The 18,211-nt window shown below is 43.8% G+C and overlaps 1 protein-coding gene across 1 annotated transcript in view; it reads right to left on the bottom strand.

Annotated features, from left to right (window-relative positions):
• The window catches only part of RARG (retinoic acid receptor gamma), a 364,615-nt gene that overhangs the window by 278,901 nt on the left and 67,503 nt on the right, over positions 1–18,211 (bottom strand). Inside the window, exon 2 of the mRNA XM_030198177.1 lies at positions 16,244–16,742. Coding sequence (XP_030054037.1) covers positions 16,244–16,457 — 214 coding nt within the window. The 5' untranslated portion in view covers positions 16,458–16,742. The remainder of the gene's footprint in view (positions 1–16,243; positions 16,743–18,211) is intronic.

Raw genomic sequence — 18,211 nt, 5'->3', positions numbered from 1 at the left:
ATGTTTCACTGCATCAAAGATTCTATGCTGCAGAAACTGAACTCTTTCCACAGTCTGATTTAACCCATTTTCAAACCTCATTTGTCTTTTCCCCAGTTTTTCTCACATGCCAGGATTCATCCCATTCTGTTACATTTTGATGAACTATATTGCCCCCAGACAGATGGACAGACAGACAGACATTCTTAATCCCTTTTGTATAATTCTTTTAATTACCATTGGGTTGAAAAAATAGTAACAGACAATAACAATATAAGGTAAAGAAACATACAGGAAAATATAAAAAAGAAGCTGGGAATGAGAACGAAAGAATTAAAAGCAAAAGATAAGAAAATTAAATAAGAACAAAAAAGGAGTGAAACAGAAGGGAAAAAAATGACACAAGAGAGAAAGGAGAAAGAGACAAAAGGAAAAGTTTTAGGAAACAGCAAAAGAAAAACAGGAGTAAAAGAAAGCGTAGAAAAGAACAAATAAAGAATGAGAGTAAAGGAGCCATAAGGGAGAGAAAGAGAATAAGGGGGAAAAGAACAAATCAAAGAAATAGTGAAAGACAGAAAGAGAAAGGGAACCACAAGGAAAAAGAAAGCGAGTGAAAGAAAAAGAACTTTTTCAACAGAGTGCTGAGAAGGGCTTGTTCTGACTGCAGTCTGGAGCCAGATGAAATAATTCTTTCCAGCTGTGCTGCCAGGGCCTGTCAATCCCCACCCAAGTTAAAGCGGTCACCCTCAATTTCTTGTCTTCAGAATTAAAAAGCCAACCAGTGGGTCTCCATGAGCTTGGGAAAAGGGGCCCTACTGATTTCCTGCTACCAGGTGGCTTTTGCAGGGGCTCAATAACACTTATCTTAAAAAGTTTTGCCAAAGTCTGTTCATCTTTCCCAAAACTTTAATAAACAGAAGTACATTCTCAAATTCTGGGGAGAAAAACTGTTGCCTAAAGTAAAGTCAGGAAAGAAAATGTAAAAAAAAAAAAACACTTTAGGTTTGCCTTACCCCACCTATTTGCATAGTTTCTAGATATTTTGATAATTCATATGTATGTAGCTATAAAATATATTTCCAACATTTCCTCAGTACCTTTAAAGGTCTCAGTTTAATGAATCCAATGTGAAAGTTATTCAGTGTATAGAGTCTGTTTAAACTTCTGAAGCAAGTGTGGTGGGTCCCTTAAAAAAGTGGAAGTAGAATACCACATCACTGTGCCAGGAATCTGCTGTACTACTGGAGTCATTGTCTTTCAGAACAAGGCTATGGTCCATCTCCCAATATCCATGCACAGTGAGGAGGCGCTGTGCTCCTGAAGGTGCTAAGCATCCGAACTAGGACATGGTACATGACCTAGTATCCAAGTACAGTGTGTATTCAGTATGTGAGGGGGGGAGGGGTTGGATTGTGCTGCTACAATCATTGTCCCTCATAACTAGGACATGGTCCATCTTCCACCATTCAAACATAATGTGAAGGGGCACTATACTACTTGAGGTGCTACCCTTCATATCTAGGACATGCTCTATCATTCTGTTTCCTGTATGACACTAGGGGGCACTGTGCTACTGTCCTTAGACCAGTGTTCTCAACCTAGTCTGCAAGGAATGTCTGGCCAGACTGGTTTTCAGGATATCCGGAATGAATATGCATTAGAGATATTTGCATACAGTGGAGGCAGTGCTTGCCAACATGTTTCATACATATGCACTGTGGCTATCCTGAAAACCCAACTTGTCAGGCAGCCCCAAAGACTGGGTTCAGAACCAGCGCTCTAGACCAGCCAGCATCTCAACATAGTGTCAGAAGGCAGTGTACTACTGGAGTCTGGAGGTGCTGTCTTTCATAAGCAGGACATGAACCATCTCCAGTCTGATGTGAAGGGGCTATTCTGCTGCTGGATGGGCTGTCCTATGACTCTTTTCACACTGATGCACACACATACACACACACATATATATTTAAATGCAGATGCTCACCTTGCTAGGCAGCATGTCAGGGGAAAGATGTGACTGAGCTCTCTTTAATTTATAGCTTTGTGGGCTGTTGAAAGAAACCCCTTTCTGCCTGGCCACCTTTTCACCTTTATGACCCAGAGGCCACAGAGGCCACCCAGGGCAAGACCCATCTATACCTGTAGGATATCAGGAAACATGACACATCCTTGCAAAGGAAGTGCAAGTCCTCAGGGAGATGACCGAGCAAGGATGCTGACAAGAACAGAGGGAAAGATTGACAGATTATTTGCTAAAAAGTGTCAATTGCTTGGGAAGGGCAAAAGGAAGCTTACAAAGCAGGAATGGGAAAATTCAGAGATCTGTCAAGCTTTAATAAATAATCGTTTAAAGCATTAGAAACTGCCTGTAAAGTTCAGCATACTGTTTTCAGTACTATAAACTTATTTCTGAGTTTAGAAAAACTTTACAAAAACAATAATGATTTCTTTAAGGAATGTATAAATTAGTCTATTTTCAGTAATTCACCTAAAGGCCACATTCACAGGCACTCCTCTACTGGTGTAAGCCTTAAAGGTATTTTCAAATAACAGGTATATGGTGACCAAGGTTCTCAAAATGTACCCCAAATTAATAGTGAATATTGCATGCTGAACTGTATGTCACACACTATGAACATGTCATCACCGTGCCCCCTACTATCGTTCCTCACCCCATGTCCTCTATACCCTCAGCAATAACAATCGCCCTGCCCCCTCCTATCATTCCTCACCCCCTGTCCTCTACACTCCAGTAATAACTATCTAATCACTGAGTACTGTATATCAATTGCAGTGAACATAATAATAGCCATACTGGGTTAAAGCAAAGGTCCATCTAACCCAGTATCCTGCTTCCAACAACGGCTAATCAAGACCTGGCAAAATCCCAAACGTAGGAAGATTCCCCTCTATCAATCTCAGGGATAAATAGAAGCTTTCCCTGTGTCTATCCTATTAGCAGATTAAGGACTTTTCCTCCAGTGCTTGTCAATCTTTGCCATGACCCCAAGATTATGGCCAAATTAAATTGTGTGACCGCCTGGAGGTGCAAAATAATGATGCACCTATGAAAATCCCACCCATGTTGCGACCCCAAACAGGTCCCGACCCACAGTTTGAGAAGCTCTTAACTAGAGGGACTGTAGTTTGCAATAATATGCCATCATCACAGCCTTTTCTTTCTATGCCATCTGAAAATAAACTCTCTTATTGCCTCTTTCCCCTTCCCCTAGTCTTCCCCACCTGAAGTGTGACAGTCAAGGTTTGCAGGAGTAAACTGCAAAGATACGGGGGTGATATGGGAAGAAGTACTAGAGACTGGCAGAGACAAGAGGAGGAAAACCATGGGAATAGAAAATTAGGACAAGAGAGAAGCAAGAGACAGAATGAAACAAGGCTGGGGACAAGGGAGTAAAAGCATTAAACCAAGAAAATGAGAGAACAGTAGGAAAGGAGAAACACAGATGAGGGAGAAGGACTGAGCAGGACTCAAGCAGAACAAAAGTGATTTAAGAGGAGCTGTCAGCCCCACCCTGGCCAATTACAAATTCTGCTTATGCCACACTTTTATCTTTAGGTTTCGTTCTTAGACACGTTCCAGTTTTCCTGTGTTTAGAGTGTTATGCAGGGCACAGCTACAGCTGCAAGCTCCCGTACCTCCTCAGCTTGCCCTAGGGCCCCACGTCGGAGTGGGCCGAGTCCCCTGCAACAACCAAGATCCTCCTGCTGTGCTTCTTTTGCTCTCTACTGTCTCCTGCTCAACGTCCTGCAACTGCGATTAAAAGTTTGTTTCTGAACGGTGCTGCCCTTATCCTGCCCTCCCTAAGCTTTGGTGTTCTTGCATTGTAACAATGTTGAAGTCTAAAATGTAAGAGGGTGTAAGAACTCACATGCTTACTCAGCAACTTGATACCCTCAAGTGTGATATTAAGTCACAACTTGAAGCTGAGAGAGCTGTCTAATGAGCTACAGATTTGGAGAGTAGCCTTTAGAACGGTTAGAGGACTGGTCTAGTCACGGTTTGGTGTATGAGTCACAAGAAGGCCTGGATAAGAATTTGAGACCCCTTCCCCCCACTTATATGACCCTGGGCAAGTCAGTATGAAGTATATTTTAGGAAACCTAGGTGCCAGTAATATGTGTAGAAAGTGGTTTGACACATGTGAATCTGCAGATGCTACTTATAAACAGTGATTTCTTAAAAAAAAAAAGTGCTACTTACAGCAAAGGCATATGTGCCACCCTGCAAAGATTTAAAGGAAGCATGCTTTCAGCAATCCTTCAAAGAATGCCTGTATGATGTACAGTATTTAATATACCTTACAAAATGTTACCCTCAGCATTTACACTTGCTTAAATTTGCACATAATCCCTGGCTAACTTCTCCACTGGATCAGGGGATTGGAGACAAGCTTGATGGGGGGGGGGGGGGGGGGGGGGGGGGGGATTGTTTTACCTCTGGCTTTCAAAACCACCTTCTGTTACAAAATTAAGAGTCCAGAGCACAGTTTGTTAATCAGCTCTTTGTAGACACACAGATTTAGAAAAATCCACCACTTATACTTGTAAATTGGCACCATTCACTAGGGATGGGCTGTCATTTGCAATAACACAGGAAATGTCTGAACAACAAATCCTATCTCATCTCATGAAAACAAGCAGAAAAAACACATTTCATGTTTTATCGTTTGCTGATAATAGTTCACTCCTTCCGCCTGATATTTAAAACCATTTAACAGGCCAGGAATGGCTCCTAGCAGCTTAAATGACACTTAACTGGTTATCTGGCAATATTCAGCGGGAATTCACTGGGTATCTCCTGCTGATTGCTGGTTAGCACACAGTTGACAACTGGTTATATTGCACGATATAACTGTCTATCTGCTAATATTCAGCGCATCGCCAGCTAAGTTTGGCAGCCAAATTAGGCCACTGAAATAGCAGGAATATCTTTGGCCAGTTTAAACTTAACTGGCCAGTGCTGAATATTGGTTTGGCTGGTTATGTTTAAACTGGCCAAAAATAAACCAGATACTCAATGCTGGTCACCTGAAACGGCCCAGCATTGAATATCCGGGCTCAGCGCCAACCACAGGAGGCATCCTGGCTATCTCCCGCAGTCTGAATATCAGCTCCTTTGGAAACAGTACAAACTATCCCCCAGATTTGATAAACGGTGTGGAAAATTGCCCAGTATTCTGAGATGTACATGCAACTAAACTGACTAATGAGCCAATTAGCACCAATAACTGGGTGTTAACAATTTTTGGTGTTAATTGGCAACAATTTGGATTTGCAACCACTATTTTATAAAGATCCGTGTGCAAATTTTGTAGTGAGCAGCTGAAAAGGGAGTGTGTCTGTGGGAGGGGCACGGGAAGGTCAGCGCCATTCACTAAAGACACAGGCAGTATTACTGAATACTGGGGATCTGCGCCTAACTTATGTGACAGGATTTATACCAGGTTTCAGTTAGTGTAAATCCTTGTGCCCAAAGTTTGGCATGCAAATTGGCTCTAAGTGTTGGTCTATACTACTACTACTGTTTACAGAATAGCGCTCCGCGCGGATTTTTTAAATCTAATCCTATGTAGAAAGAGAGGGCATGCTGTTTCCCAATACTGGAACTACCACGTATGTGTGAAAATAGTGCACCCTCTTTCCACATAGTGCAACTATTTCCAAAGAGAGGTGCACTACTATCAGCAACTCACAAAACAACAAAGTAGCCAAACGAAAACAAATCATTGTCCTGTTTCTACTATGGGTGAGCCCTTAGGTTCCCTGAGGCCCCGAGAGACCTCAGAGGACAGCCGTGCACCCCGAATCTTCACCCGCGGCGGCCGCCGTTCACCAAGGGTTGAGCCCCCAGCTGCAGGCGGCCAGCAGGACTGCTGGAACCGCGGGGTGACGGCTGACCTGGTTGGTAGTCAGCAACACAGTCTCTGGTATCACAGTCCCTGAAGGGCAGCTAGCGAGGGCGGCTAGCACGCTGTGAAGGAAGTAACACAGTCTCTGACGGGCAGCTAGCAAGGGCGGCTAGCGCTGTAAAGAAGAAGTCACACAGTCTCTGAAGAGCCGCTAGCAAGGGCGGCTCGCGCTGTAAAGAAGAAGTCACACAGTCTCTGAAGAGCCGCTAGCAAGGGCGGCTAGCGCTGTAAAGAAGAAGTCACACAGTCTCTGAAGAGCCGCTAGCAAGGGCGGCTAGCTCTGTAAAGAAGAAGTCACACAGTCTCTGAAGGGCCGCTAGCAAGGGCGGCTAGCGCTGTAAAGAAGAAGTCACACAGTCTCTGAAGGGCCGCTAGCAAGGGCGGCTAGCGCTCTGGGAATCCACTGTGTCGGCCTCTGACATCCGATCCGGAAGTCCCGACGGCAGTCATCTTCGGGATTTAAATCCCGCGCCTTCCCGCCCCCCCCCCCCCCCCCGAGGGCGAGTCTCACCAATCAGGAGTGGAGAGGCGGAGCCTCAGAGCCTTCCCACTCCGAGGCGGGGAAGACGTTGGGCCGTACTCTAGCGCCGCCATCTTGGGCGGCGCAAATCCTCCACGGCGCCCCCCCGGCGAGACCGGCGGTCGCCGCGGGTGAAGATTCGGGGTGCACGGCTGTTCTCTGAGGTCTCTCGGGGCCTCAGGGAACCTAAGGGCTCACCCATAGTAGAAACAGGACAGGCTGCCGACTCCCGCCCTCCATGGCCGAAGAAGAACAGGTAGGCGCGGAAGACGCGACAATCATTGTGCGTGGTTTTCTATATGTTTTATTTGTAAGCTGCTTAGGTTTTAGCAGGGGTATAAACTTTATAAATTTTTATAAAAATAAAACATTAATTCCCATTACTGACACAGGAAATGACACAAAGCAAACGTTTTCTGGATTCTCATCCCTATCATTTGCATATATAAGTAACAAAATTCTGTGTTATAGGTGAATGTGATGCCATAACCCCCCCATGATGTCACTCTTTTTTTATGTATTTCTTTATAAAATGGCTTTCCCTATTGTGCATGACACTAAATATACATGCTTCTTTGTATACACTCTATCAAATGCTGTGTTCATTAGCATAATTTTATATTTATGGACTTAAACCTCCTAGACGACCTATACTGTCATCCACCACATCTCCCTGTGTCTCATTTTTAATCCTTACTCTTTCACCATTTCTCTGTGACACCATGGGCTCAGCACTTTCATGCTCCATGCCTTCAGAACCCATGTGAAAACAGGTTTTCTCTGTCAACAAACTGCAAAAATAATTAAAACAAAATTCTCAAAAGCATACATTAGGAATTTAAATATACCTCTAATAGCTGAACAGTGTCTGCACATGTTCTGTAAATGCAGGATGTGATGATAGCTGTGTGACATCATTGTAGTAAAGCACAATAGATTTTCGGGGTGGATATGAGTTTGGGAGAGTTTAATGGAGAATGCAGGTATTATACTTAAGACAGGATCAGAAAGCAGCTGAAGTTTACGAGGGAATAATTGGAGCTGGCAGACAGGTAGCATCATTACCGAGTGTGTGAATAAAGCCGCTGGAATCTACAGCGAATTTCACAAATAAAATGATGAGGTCATGGACTTAAGTAGCTCTGCCTCTCACTAATGCAGCGACTACAAGGAAAACAACAAACGATATATAATTGATTAAACAAAAAGGCAGTGCAACTCCCTGCAGGTCTGGGTGCACCTGTTATGTATGTATGTGTCAGCACATATCCGTGTGTCTCTGCACGTATGTAATCTCAGCATATGCTTCTCACAAAGGCCATTTGGAAGGGAGCCAAGGATAGAAAGCAGGAGAAGACCTTTTCCCTCACAAATTGCAACATCTCATGCTTATGAACCTGTTTATAATAAATATATATTTTGTTATCTAATTATACGTCTTCTCCTTTGTTTGGAAAGAGCCTACTTTCCCCCACTCCTCTTCTTTTCTATGAACAAAAAGGGACACCTCTTCTAGCTATGCACTCAGGCCCATTCTGGGTTCCTGTGACCTTGGGGCGTTGTACATGTCATTACAGGCATCAATATAAACAAACCCTCAATGATAATGCCAAGTAAGATCTCTGTCTAATAGAGGTGTGGTGAATACATGCAGCTGGTGTAGAGATGCCAGTGTTATGCATATGCACAGAAGAAGTATGTGAGAAATGTATGTAACTGTATGTGTTGGACTAATTTGTGTATATGTGTGAATGCCTCAGGCACTCAAACTGTCCACTAGCACCTCAGTTCCCCCTTCCATGATAAATCAAGTCTCATTAAGGCTTCCCCATCCTGGCACCTTTGGACACTGAGAACACTGGTCCCCTAACTCCAGAGATGGACTTCTGAATCACCAGTTTCGGAGTGGAACTCCAGATCAGAGGTGGATGCTGTTCAGAATAATAGGCTCCTCCTCCTTCCTTAAAGATAACATATGTCATGTTACATTCACTCAGGCCATCCTCAAACATGTCCACTGGCCCAACTGCTCGATTCCAATCTGAGTATGACGGACTAAAAAACTGGCCCAAAAGCTCTTGTGCTAATCCACCAAATGGTCCCTAAACTGCTGTCTACCTTCTTTTCCACTCTCTCCCATTAAAGGCCCCTATTTCTCCCTCATTCCTTAGATCACTCCCCCAACCCTCTCTCTATTGAAGGTTAGAGTGAAGGCTCCTGTTTATGTGGTGGTGGTGGTGAAACATAGGGTGGTAGACTCAGGGTTAAAGCTTATAGGAGGAGGAAGGCTGAATAGAGAGGAGTGGCAACAAGAGAAGTAGATAAGCACCTAATGAGTGACAGATCTTCAGCGTCAGGACGCCTCTTTGCAAGTCCCAATATGTATATGAAAGGCAGGCTTGGTTCCCCTTCCCCTTATCCTTTCTTGGCAGGGAGTGGCGGCCTAGCCTCAGCCCGCCAAGCCCTGCAGTAATGGCAGAGCGCCATGAAGCTCAGAGCTCCTACAGTACAGATGTATATGTGTGTGTGTAAGGTCTCTGCAAAAATGTCAGTCAGGAAGAGAGCAGAAGTTTAAAAGCATGCAGAAAACTGTTGCAGCCTGTGAGTGGAGGCTGTCACCACTGGATCTGATATCTTTAAGAAAAAGCTGTATATGTGTGTAGCGTAAGACTGTCATCAAACTCCATGTCATCTGGCTGAGACAGTCCTAGCTTTCCCACATTGCATTTAGGGGCTTGTGGTCCTCCCTTTCTTGGAGAAATTAAAACTATAAATTCATAAGCTCAAAGGGGTAAAGCCAAAGGTGTCTCAGTGACATGGAAACATCTGGTAACTCTAGACAACTCAAGGGCTTATGTTGTCATTATTCCACTGTTGCCCAAATTCAGGCCACAGCATTTATCAAAAGTGATCTTGTATCAGTCTAAGGTGGTAGTAGGCTTGATTGTCCCCAATTTCAAAAAATACTATTTGGCCACACAATTGAGAGCAGATGATGCATATCAAGCAACATATCCTTAGGAGCAAACTGCTAAAATACTACATGTGGTTACTATATCTATGAAGGGTACCCTGTATCACCATTTGCTCCCTGCACTAATAAAGCCAGGATATGAAATATATTGAGTCCCATTTTACGTAGAATGCAGAGGTCAGAATTGAGACATCCAGGTCAGGACGTGGTTCCTTCTGTGGTATTTTAGAAGCAGATCTACTGATGCAGAGCCTCTTCTAAGAGTGCAGGTATATTTGTCGTCACATGCAGCGGGAGCAGCCATTATACAAATATAAACATTGAAAAAAGGAACGGTAAGGACCTGAACATTTCCACATAGAGGTGTCAGCATATACAAATGGAAGGGGCGATTTCATCCACATGCGGCTGCCTCATTTACAAACTTCCATGTGTAAGTGTGGCAATTAAGTACCGAGGCTGCAATTTTAACTTGGTTTAATTTCTTAGGAAGAAATAAACTACATGGTATTAAGGCAAATCTTTATCGATTTAAAAATATACTGCTCACCTTTCCAGATCAGAGTGGTTAACAAAGCTTAAACCAAATAAAATAAGATAGACAAGAACTCCATCAATTAATAGAAAAGACCTAAACCGCATTCGGTCAAGACCTCTCATTCAACCTTAAAATCAATATAGACAGACAAAACTTCCTATTCTCAGGGCTAAAGATCAAAGGTCAACCCAAAGAAATATCATTTAATGAAACTGTAAACTTATAAATGGCAGATCTTAATCCATTGTGTAAATGCCATGGCCAAAATTAGCACTTTTTTAAAAACTCTTGCATTGCGTCTGAGCTGGTGCAAATCCTAACATGGACATTTTCCCCCATATGCATACAGTGGGGGAAATAAGTATTTGATCCCTTGCTGATTTTGTAAGTTTGCCCACTGACAAAGACATGAGCAGCCCATAATTGAAGGGTAGGTTATTGGTAACAGTGAGAGATAGCACATCACAAATTAAATCCGGAAAATCACATTGTGGAAAGTATATGAATTTATTTGCATTCTGCAGAGGGAAATAAGTATTTAATCCCTCTGGCAAACAAGACCTAATACTTGGTGGCAAAACCCTTGTTGGCAAGCACAGCGGTCAGACGTCTTCTGTAGTTGATGATGAGGTTTGCACACATGTCAGGAGGAATTTTGGTCCACTCCTCTTTGCAGATCATCTCTAAATCATTAAGAGTTCTGGGCTGTCGCTTGGCAACTCGCAGCTTCAGCTCCCTCCATAAGTTTTCAATGGGATTAAGGTCTGGTGACTGGCTAGGCCACTCCATGACCCTAATGTGCTTCTTCCTGAGCCACTCCTTTGTTGCCTTGGCTGTATGTTTTGGGTCATTGTCGTGCTGGAAGACCCAGCCACGACCCATTTTTAAGGCCCTGGCGGAGGGAAGGAGGTTGTCACTCAGAATTGTACGGTACATGGCCCCATCCATTCTCCCATTGATGCGGTGAAGTAGTCCTGTGCCCTTAGCAGAGAAACACCCCCAAAACATAACATTTCCACCTCCATGCTTGACAGTGGGGTCGGTGTTCTTTGGGTCATAGGCAGCATTTCTCTTCCTCCAAACACGGCGAGTTGAGTTCATGCCAAAGAGCTCAATTTTTGTCTCATCTGACCACAGCACCTTCTCCCAATCACTCTCGGCATCATCCAGGTGTTCACTGGCAAACTTCAGACGGGCCGTCACATGTGCCTTCCGGAGCAGGGGGACCTTGCGGGCACTGCAGGATTGCAATCCGTTATGTCGTAATGTGTTACCAATGGTTTTCGTGGTGACAGTGGTCCCAGCTGCCTTGAGATCATTGACAAGTTCCCCCCTTGTAGTTGTAGGCTGATTTCTAACCTTCCTCATGATCAAGGATACCCCACGAGGTGAGATTTTGCGTGGAGCCCCAGATCTTTGTCGATTGACAGTCATTTTGTACTTCTTCCATTTTCTTACTATGGCACCAACAGTTGTCTCCTTCTCGCCCAGCGTCTTACTGATGGTTTTGTAGCCCATTCCAGCCTTGTGCAGGTGTATGATCTTGTCCCTGACATCCTTAGACAGCTCCTTGCTCTTGGCCATTTTGTAGAGGTTAGAGTCTGACTGATTCACTGAGTCTGTGGACAGGTGTCTTTCATACAGGTGACCATTGCCGACAGCTGTCTGTCATGCAGGTAACGAGTTGATTTGGAGCATCTACCTGGTCTGTAGGGGCCAGATCTCTTACTGGTTGGTGGGGGATCAAATACTTATTTCCCTCTGCAGAATGCAAATAAATTCATATACTTTCCACAATGTGATTTTCCGGATTTAATTTGTGATGTGCTATCTCTCACTGTTACCAATAACCTACCCTTCAATTATGGGCTGCTCATGTCTTTGTCAGTGGGCAAACTTACAAAATCAGCAAGGGATCAAATACTTATTTCCCCCACTGTATATTCCCTTTGTAAAATGGGGAATACAAGTGCAGCTTTTAGTAACGCCTGAACCATACCTAAACTGTGCCCAAGCCACACCCAAGCTCCACCCAGAGGCTCTTCTCCCAAGCCTTTAATACATAGGGTGACTGACTACACACTCATTCTGCACCTGGCCTAGCTTGCAACACACACTGTAACTTAGATCAATTCCTTATATATTGTTTAACTGTACAAAGAACTTGCCTTGAGTTTAGCTACCCTTCTATTTATCCCAACTGACTCGGTACCACCCATCTATGCTGTATTGTAAAAAAAAGCATTAGCATCACAGCTATGTTATTTGAATGTTCTAATTTGTGCTTATTAGGTGTTTCATTAGTATTATGCTGACAGCGTATTACATCTCTGTTATTTGAATTTTAGTGCTGTTGAATGTGTTCCATGGTAGTCTTATTAATAGGTTTCAATTTTACTGTTTTCAGGTTTACCTCATTTATTGTACTTATGTTTATATTTGGTAATTTTTACTATTATGCTGCTAAGAAAATTGTAAGTTTTATATTAAACTGAACCTACTATACACCGCCTTGGGTGAATCTTTTAAAAGGTGGTTAATAAATCCCAGTAAATAAATTAGACTGCCATTCATGCAGTTTCCCTAATCACATACATTTATCCAGATAGTGGCTCAATTATCACTGCTGTCTGGACAGTTATAACTCTGACCCATCCTAATTTTATATGGATAATTTTTGACTGCTCATCAAATTATTTTAAAAAAGTAATCAGTGCTGACTGTGTAAGTGCTTTTGAAAATCATTTTGGTTTTTTTTTCTGATTTTCTTTTTTATTTGAAAATCATTTTGTAGGACTTGTACTAATTTTTATTCTGATGGGTTTTTTTTTTTTATTATGTGTGTTTTTTGTAACCCATTCTGAGCGTGGCTGGGAGGATGGGCTAAGTATCAAACTCCCCTGCCAGTCATATAGAGCACCAGTATTGGATTTTGTAGAAAACCAGCACTGACTTAAAATCTCTCTCTTGGAACAGGATAGTTTGGCAGCTCTGGAGTCATAACTACATCTGCAAAGCTACAAACCAGCTTTCAAATTCCCTTGGAATATATCTACGGAAACATCCAAATCAGTGGCGTAGCTACAGGGGGTCTCAGGGGCCTGGTCCCTCACCTTTGGCTCTGGTCCCCTCTGTTTTCATGGCTGGCAGGGACCCCAAGCCCCACCAGCCAAAAACGTGCCCTGCCTGAGTCGCGCCTGTGCAGAACAAGCAGCACTTAATCCAGCAGGTGAGCTTCGGCCGTTAATGTTGGCTCTCCTGCGCATGCTCAGTTAGACCTGAACTATGCATGCATGGGAGAGTCATCATTAGTGGCTGAAGTGCTCCTGCTGAATTAAGTGCTACTCATTTGGCACAGGCGCGACTCAGGCAGGAGATGTCTTCGGCTGTTGGGTCTTGGCATCCCCACCAGGAAAGGTAATATTTTATTGCAGTAGCAGCAGGGCGAGGGGGAAGGGGAAGGGGGAGAGAATATTGGCCCCCCTCAATCCATCTTTGCAAACTCCCAAAAATGGATTTCTGGCTATGCCCATGATCCAAATTAAATACTGTTCACAACAAAAGGTATTTAATTTTTTGGTAAATAGACAAAAAAGACTGTATTTGAAGGTTTGTGTAAAAATAGCTCAAAATCATGTGGCCTTATACCTGAATTCTATAAGATACTTAACGCACATCTAGAGAATAAACCAAACTGTTGCATTGCTTGGGAAAAAGAAACAGAACCAGAGTACTCATGGAGAAGGATGACTGGTTTAAAATTATAGCCAATTCATTGCAAAACCTCAATATGTTTATGTATTTGATGGAAAGCAGTTATGAGATTCATTATAGATGGTACCTTATAGCTTGAATCAAGTCTATGTGGGCAATGATACATCTCGCTGCTGCCAATATGGAATGCTGTAACAATGATATGTATACTGTAACTGCCTAGTTATTGGGGAAAGTTGGGAATTTCATGTGGTCTGCTACAAATTTGGGACCTATGAGATAGATTGGCATGCACTTCCTCCTTGGTATGCTGATCTATCTCATGCATATTCATTATGGATATCCTGAAAACCTTATGGGACTTGGTGTGCCCCAAGGATTGGGTTGAGAAGGCCTGATTTAGTGGGTGCCCAATGTGAGTTAGCCATTAAATGTGTGTGTTGGGCAGACTGGATGGACCGTTCAGGTCTTTATCTGCTGTCATTTACTATGTTACTATATGTATGTGTGTGTGTGTGGGGGGGGGGGGGTGGAGAAACAGGCCCAGACCTAGAAGAGTGGAGGAGTGGCCTAGTGGTTAGGGTGGTGGACTCTGGTCCTGAGGAACTGAGTTCAATTCCCACTTCAGGCACAGGCAGCTCCTTGTGACTCTGGGCAAGTCACTTAACCCTCCATTGCCCCAGGTACAAATAAATACCTATATATAATATGTAAGCCGCATTGAGCCTGCCATGAGTGGGAAAGCACAGGGTACAAATGTAACAAAAAAAAAAAAGACATGTTCTCAGATCTCTGGATTGTCTTTTCAATGAAGAAGCTACAGTGATGAGGATAGATAGACAAAGTATTCTGTTTTGTATGGAGACCTTCTGAAGACTGGCATAACTTGCATAGCAGACTGTGTGCAAGGAGGAGACTATTAATCTAAACCTATCATTTTTGTGTATAATGATCGAACCACCTAGTTCTATATGGTTTGTTAGGAATGTAAAGGGTGGGCTGGAAGACTGAAGGTGGTGAGGTTATTTCCACATGTAATCCAGACTACCTGTTGAGAAATTTTTATAGTAGATATGGAGGGGCATAATCGAATGGCGCCAGCCAAATCGATGCCCAGCCATCTTCGGGGCCAGCGCCGTAAGCGGGCGGAGCCAAGTGTATTTTCAAAATACGCTTGGCGCTGGCCAAATCGTTCGCCGGGTTTAGAGAAGGATCGCCGGGTTTATATGAGATGGCTGGCTTCGTTTTTCAGCCATAATGGAAACCAGGCCCGGCCATCTCAAACCCGGCTAAATGCAAGGCATTTGGCTGTGGGAGGAGCCAGCATTTGTAGTGCACTGGCCACCCTCACATGCCAGGACACAAACCAGGCACCCTAGGGGGCACTTAAAAAAATTAAAAAAAAAACCCAAAAATAGCTTCCAGGTGCATAGGACCCTTACCTTGTGTGCTGAGACCCCAAATCCCCCCCCAAAACCCACTCGCCACAACTCTACACCATTACTATAGCCCTAAGGGGTGAAGGGGGGCATGACATTTCAGGCTGGCATACAGGCTGGCAAAAAAAGTTTTATTTATTTATTTTATTTGGGTGGGAGGGGGTTGGTGACCACTGGGGGAATAAGGGGAGGTGATCCCTGCTTCCCTCCAGTGGTTATCTGGTCAGTTGGGGCACTTTTTCCAAACTTGGTCCTAAAAATAAATGGACCAAGTCCGGCTGGCGAAATGCTCGTTCGAGCCGGCCTCTTTTTTTCCATTATAAGGCGAAGCCGGCCATCTCGTACCCCCGCCCCGCTCCGTCCTGCCTTTGCTATCCTATTAACACGCCCCCTTGAAGGTTGGCTGGCGCCGCGACGAAACAGCAGTTGAAGCCGGCCAAAATCGGCTTTCGATAATACCGATTTGACCGGGATCAGGAGATCGCTGATGATCTCCCGATTTGTGTCAGAAGATCGTCGGCGATCCCTTTAGAAAATAAACCTGATAGCCTCATTTTCAAAGCACATAGACTTACAAAGTTACATATGTTACTATGGGGCTCATAGTAGCCTATGGAACTTTGTAAGTCTAAGTGCTTTGAAAATGAGCATCATAATATCTTTTTCTGTATTCAAGACCAAACATATGTCATATACTATTTATTTGTGCTGTACTGTCTTAAAATCTTTAATAAAACTTGAACAAAATATATTGTGTCCAGATAACATTCACTATGAATGTGTGCTATTGCCCTGCCATTGAAATACATTAAAATTAATTTGCATTTTTGGATATGTTACACATAATAGAATTTGACATGTAGAAGTTTCCATTGGAATATAAAATCAACAAAGATGCCAAGCCAACTGGTCAAGATCCAGTTTCAGTCCCAATGCACTGTGGTATCTGTAGTCCTTTCTTCCTCTACTGGAAGTCAGCACTGCATGTAGCAAAATGCATGAATATGAGCCAGAGTAACAAGGTTAGGGCTGGCCTAAAGTGACCAGCTGCAAACTGGATCACTTCAGGCTAGATCTTGGCACCAGCTTCCATCAACTCTGGAATGGGTAAGAAAGTGAAATATAAACATGCCAGAATATGGTACTCACACAAGGATGCCATCTCTTTCGGCAGGTCACTGGGGAAGCTTCGGAAGTACCCTCCATTGGTCAGCACCTCAAATGGTGGTGAGCCTCTCATACTGCTAGGAAAGGGGAAGGGGTACATGCCACTGGGGAATCCATTCATGTGGCCTAGCTGGGCCCCGGTCGAGCACAGCCTGTCTTTGTTGGTTGCCATGGCAGTAGCAACACACTGTACCATCCAGAAAGGTCCTCAGCTGGGCCTTCTTCCTTCAAATGCTTCTTGCTGATGTGTGCAGTTTCAGCTCCCTCTTTCTCTGCCACAAGGTTTGACTGCAGGGTTTCAATCATCTCATGGTGACCAGTGCAGGTGGGTTTCCTGGAGAAAGGGCATTGTGTCAGGATGAAGATGAGGACAGAGGATTCCAAGGGAGCCTTTAACAACAGAAGGTGAGGAAGAGAGGCTTAGGCCTCTCGAGACTGGTGGCACGTAGCCTTTTTCTTCTTTGTTCCTGGTTGTTTCTCCCTGCACCAATCAGAAAACAAGGACATAAAAGTAAGACCATGAGCGTGGAAACCAACTTTTCCAAATCATTGAGGGTACTGAAAGCAATACCAATTACTTCTCCCTGGACACAGTGAAAGAGGTTACCCAGTATTGTTGGTGCTCAGTACAGAGCTGGCACCTATAACTGTAAGGTAGATTTTCAAAGAGATTTAGGTACCTAATTGTAGAATTAGGGAACTAGATGGAATTGAAAATCTATCAGTGCTGAGCAGGTAAATAGATGTATTCAAATTTTGAGCAGTCCTGGAGTTGGAATCGTGTTGGAAGATGAAAGTTAGCCAGCTAAACCAACTTGGCTTGGGGGTGAAGAAGATGTCCAAAAGACATTGGTTTTTGGTTTAGTAGATGAAGGATATGTGGATTAGGGGTTGGGGAAAGGATTGGAAGGGGATAGGTGCAGACCTGACAAGTCTCCCACTTTTAGCGGGAGACTCCCACTTTCATGCAGTCATCTCTTGCATTCCCGCTAGGGAGCCAAGAATTCCTGTTCAGCAGCCCCCCCCCCCCTTCCATCTGCAGCAGGAGATGCATTAATAACAGAGTTTCAATTACAAGCGAGGATAACAAAATTAAACCACACTCTGAAGGAAAAAGAAAATAAATTGTAGAATAATTTCATAGAACCACATCACAAAAAAAATGTAGTCAGTGTTAAATCTGCTCATAAATATTGTTGGACCATCACAGACCAAACAGGTCACTTGCTTGTCCACACTTTTGTCATACAATCATTGCACATTCAATTTAGTATATCACAGTGTCAAATAAAACAAAAAAAATGTATCTTTATATGATGTTCATAACAGCACATCAAACAGGGACCCATTAAGGAAGTGCCACGCATGCTCAGTTTCACTAAAGTGAGTGAGCACGGCGCAACTGAGAAGAGCAGGGTAGACAATGCAGCAAGACCAGCGTGGGTGGGACAAACGCATCAGCTGGCGGGGTTGTGGACTCAAGCCAGCCAAACTGGGGGCCCCAGAGCCAATTTGGACTCACCCACCTAACATCCGGAGCTAGACAGGATGGGTCCAATATAAAAAACAATTTAATCACACTGACTGGGTGATCCCCCAGTTTTCAGTGGTGCATACCTGGATAGTGCCACTGAAAATCTGGGAAGTTGTGGTGTCCGACTCAGTCAAAACTTTTTTGATTTGGTACGATTAAATTCTTTCAAGAAAATTGGTTTTTCGATTCAAGACGGAACTGCAATCTTCCCTCCAGCAGAGTGTGTCTTTTAGGCTTGGGGAATGTTTAGACAGCCATCGGGTTTTAGGAGGGGCGCCGCAGGGGAAGGTGGGAAACGTGGTGGCATGGATGTAGGCAGGACACGCATCCTGCGTGAAGACAGAAGATGCAGAGGAAGGCGGGAAGGTGGCTGGTGGCAGAGGAAATGGCTAATAATGAGTTTTTAAAAATTTGTT

This window comes from Microcaecilia unicolor, chromosome 3 (genome assembly GCF_901765095.1).
Source record: "Microcaecilia unicolor chromosome 3, aMicUni1.1, whole genome shotgun sequence".
In the NCBI taxonomy this organism is placed as follows: domain Eukaryota; kingdom Metazoa; phylum Chordata; class Amphibia; order Gymnophiona; family Siphonopidae; genus Microcaecilia; species Microcaecilia unicolor.
The sequence above is the reverse complement of the archived record's forward strand: the minus strand, read 5'-3'. Positions and strand labels throughout refer to the sequence as shown.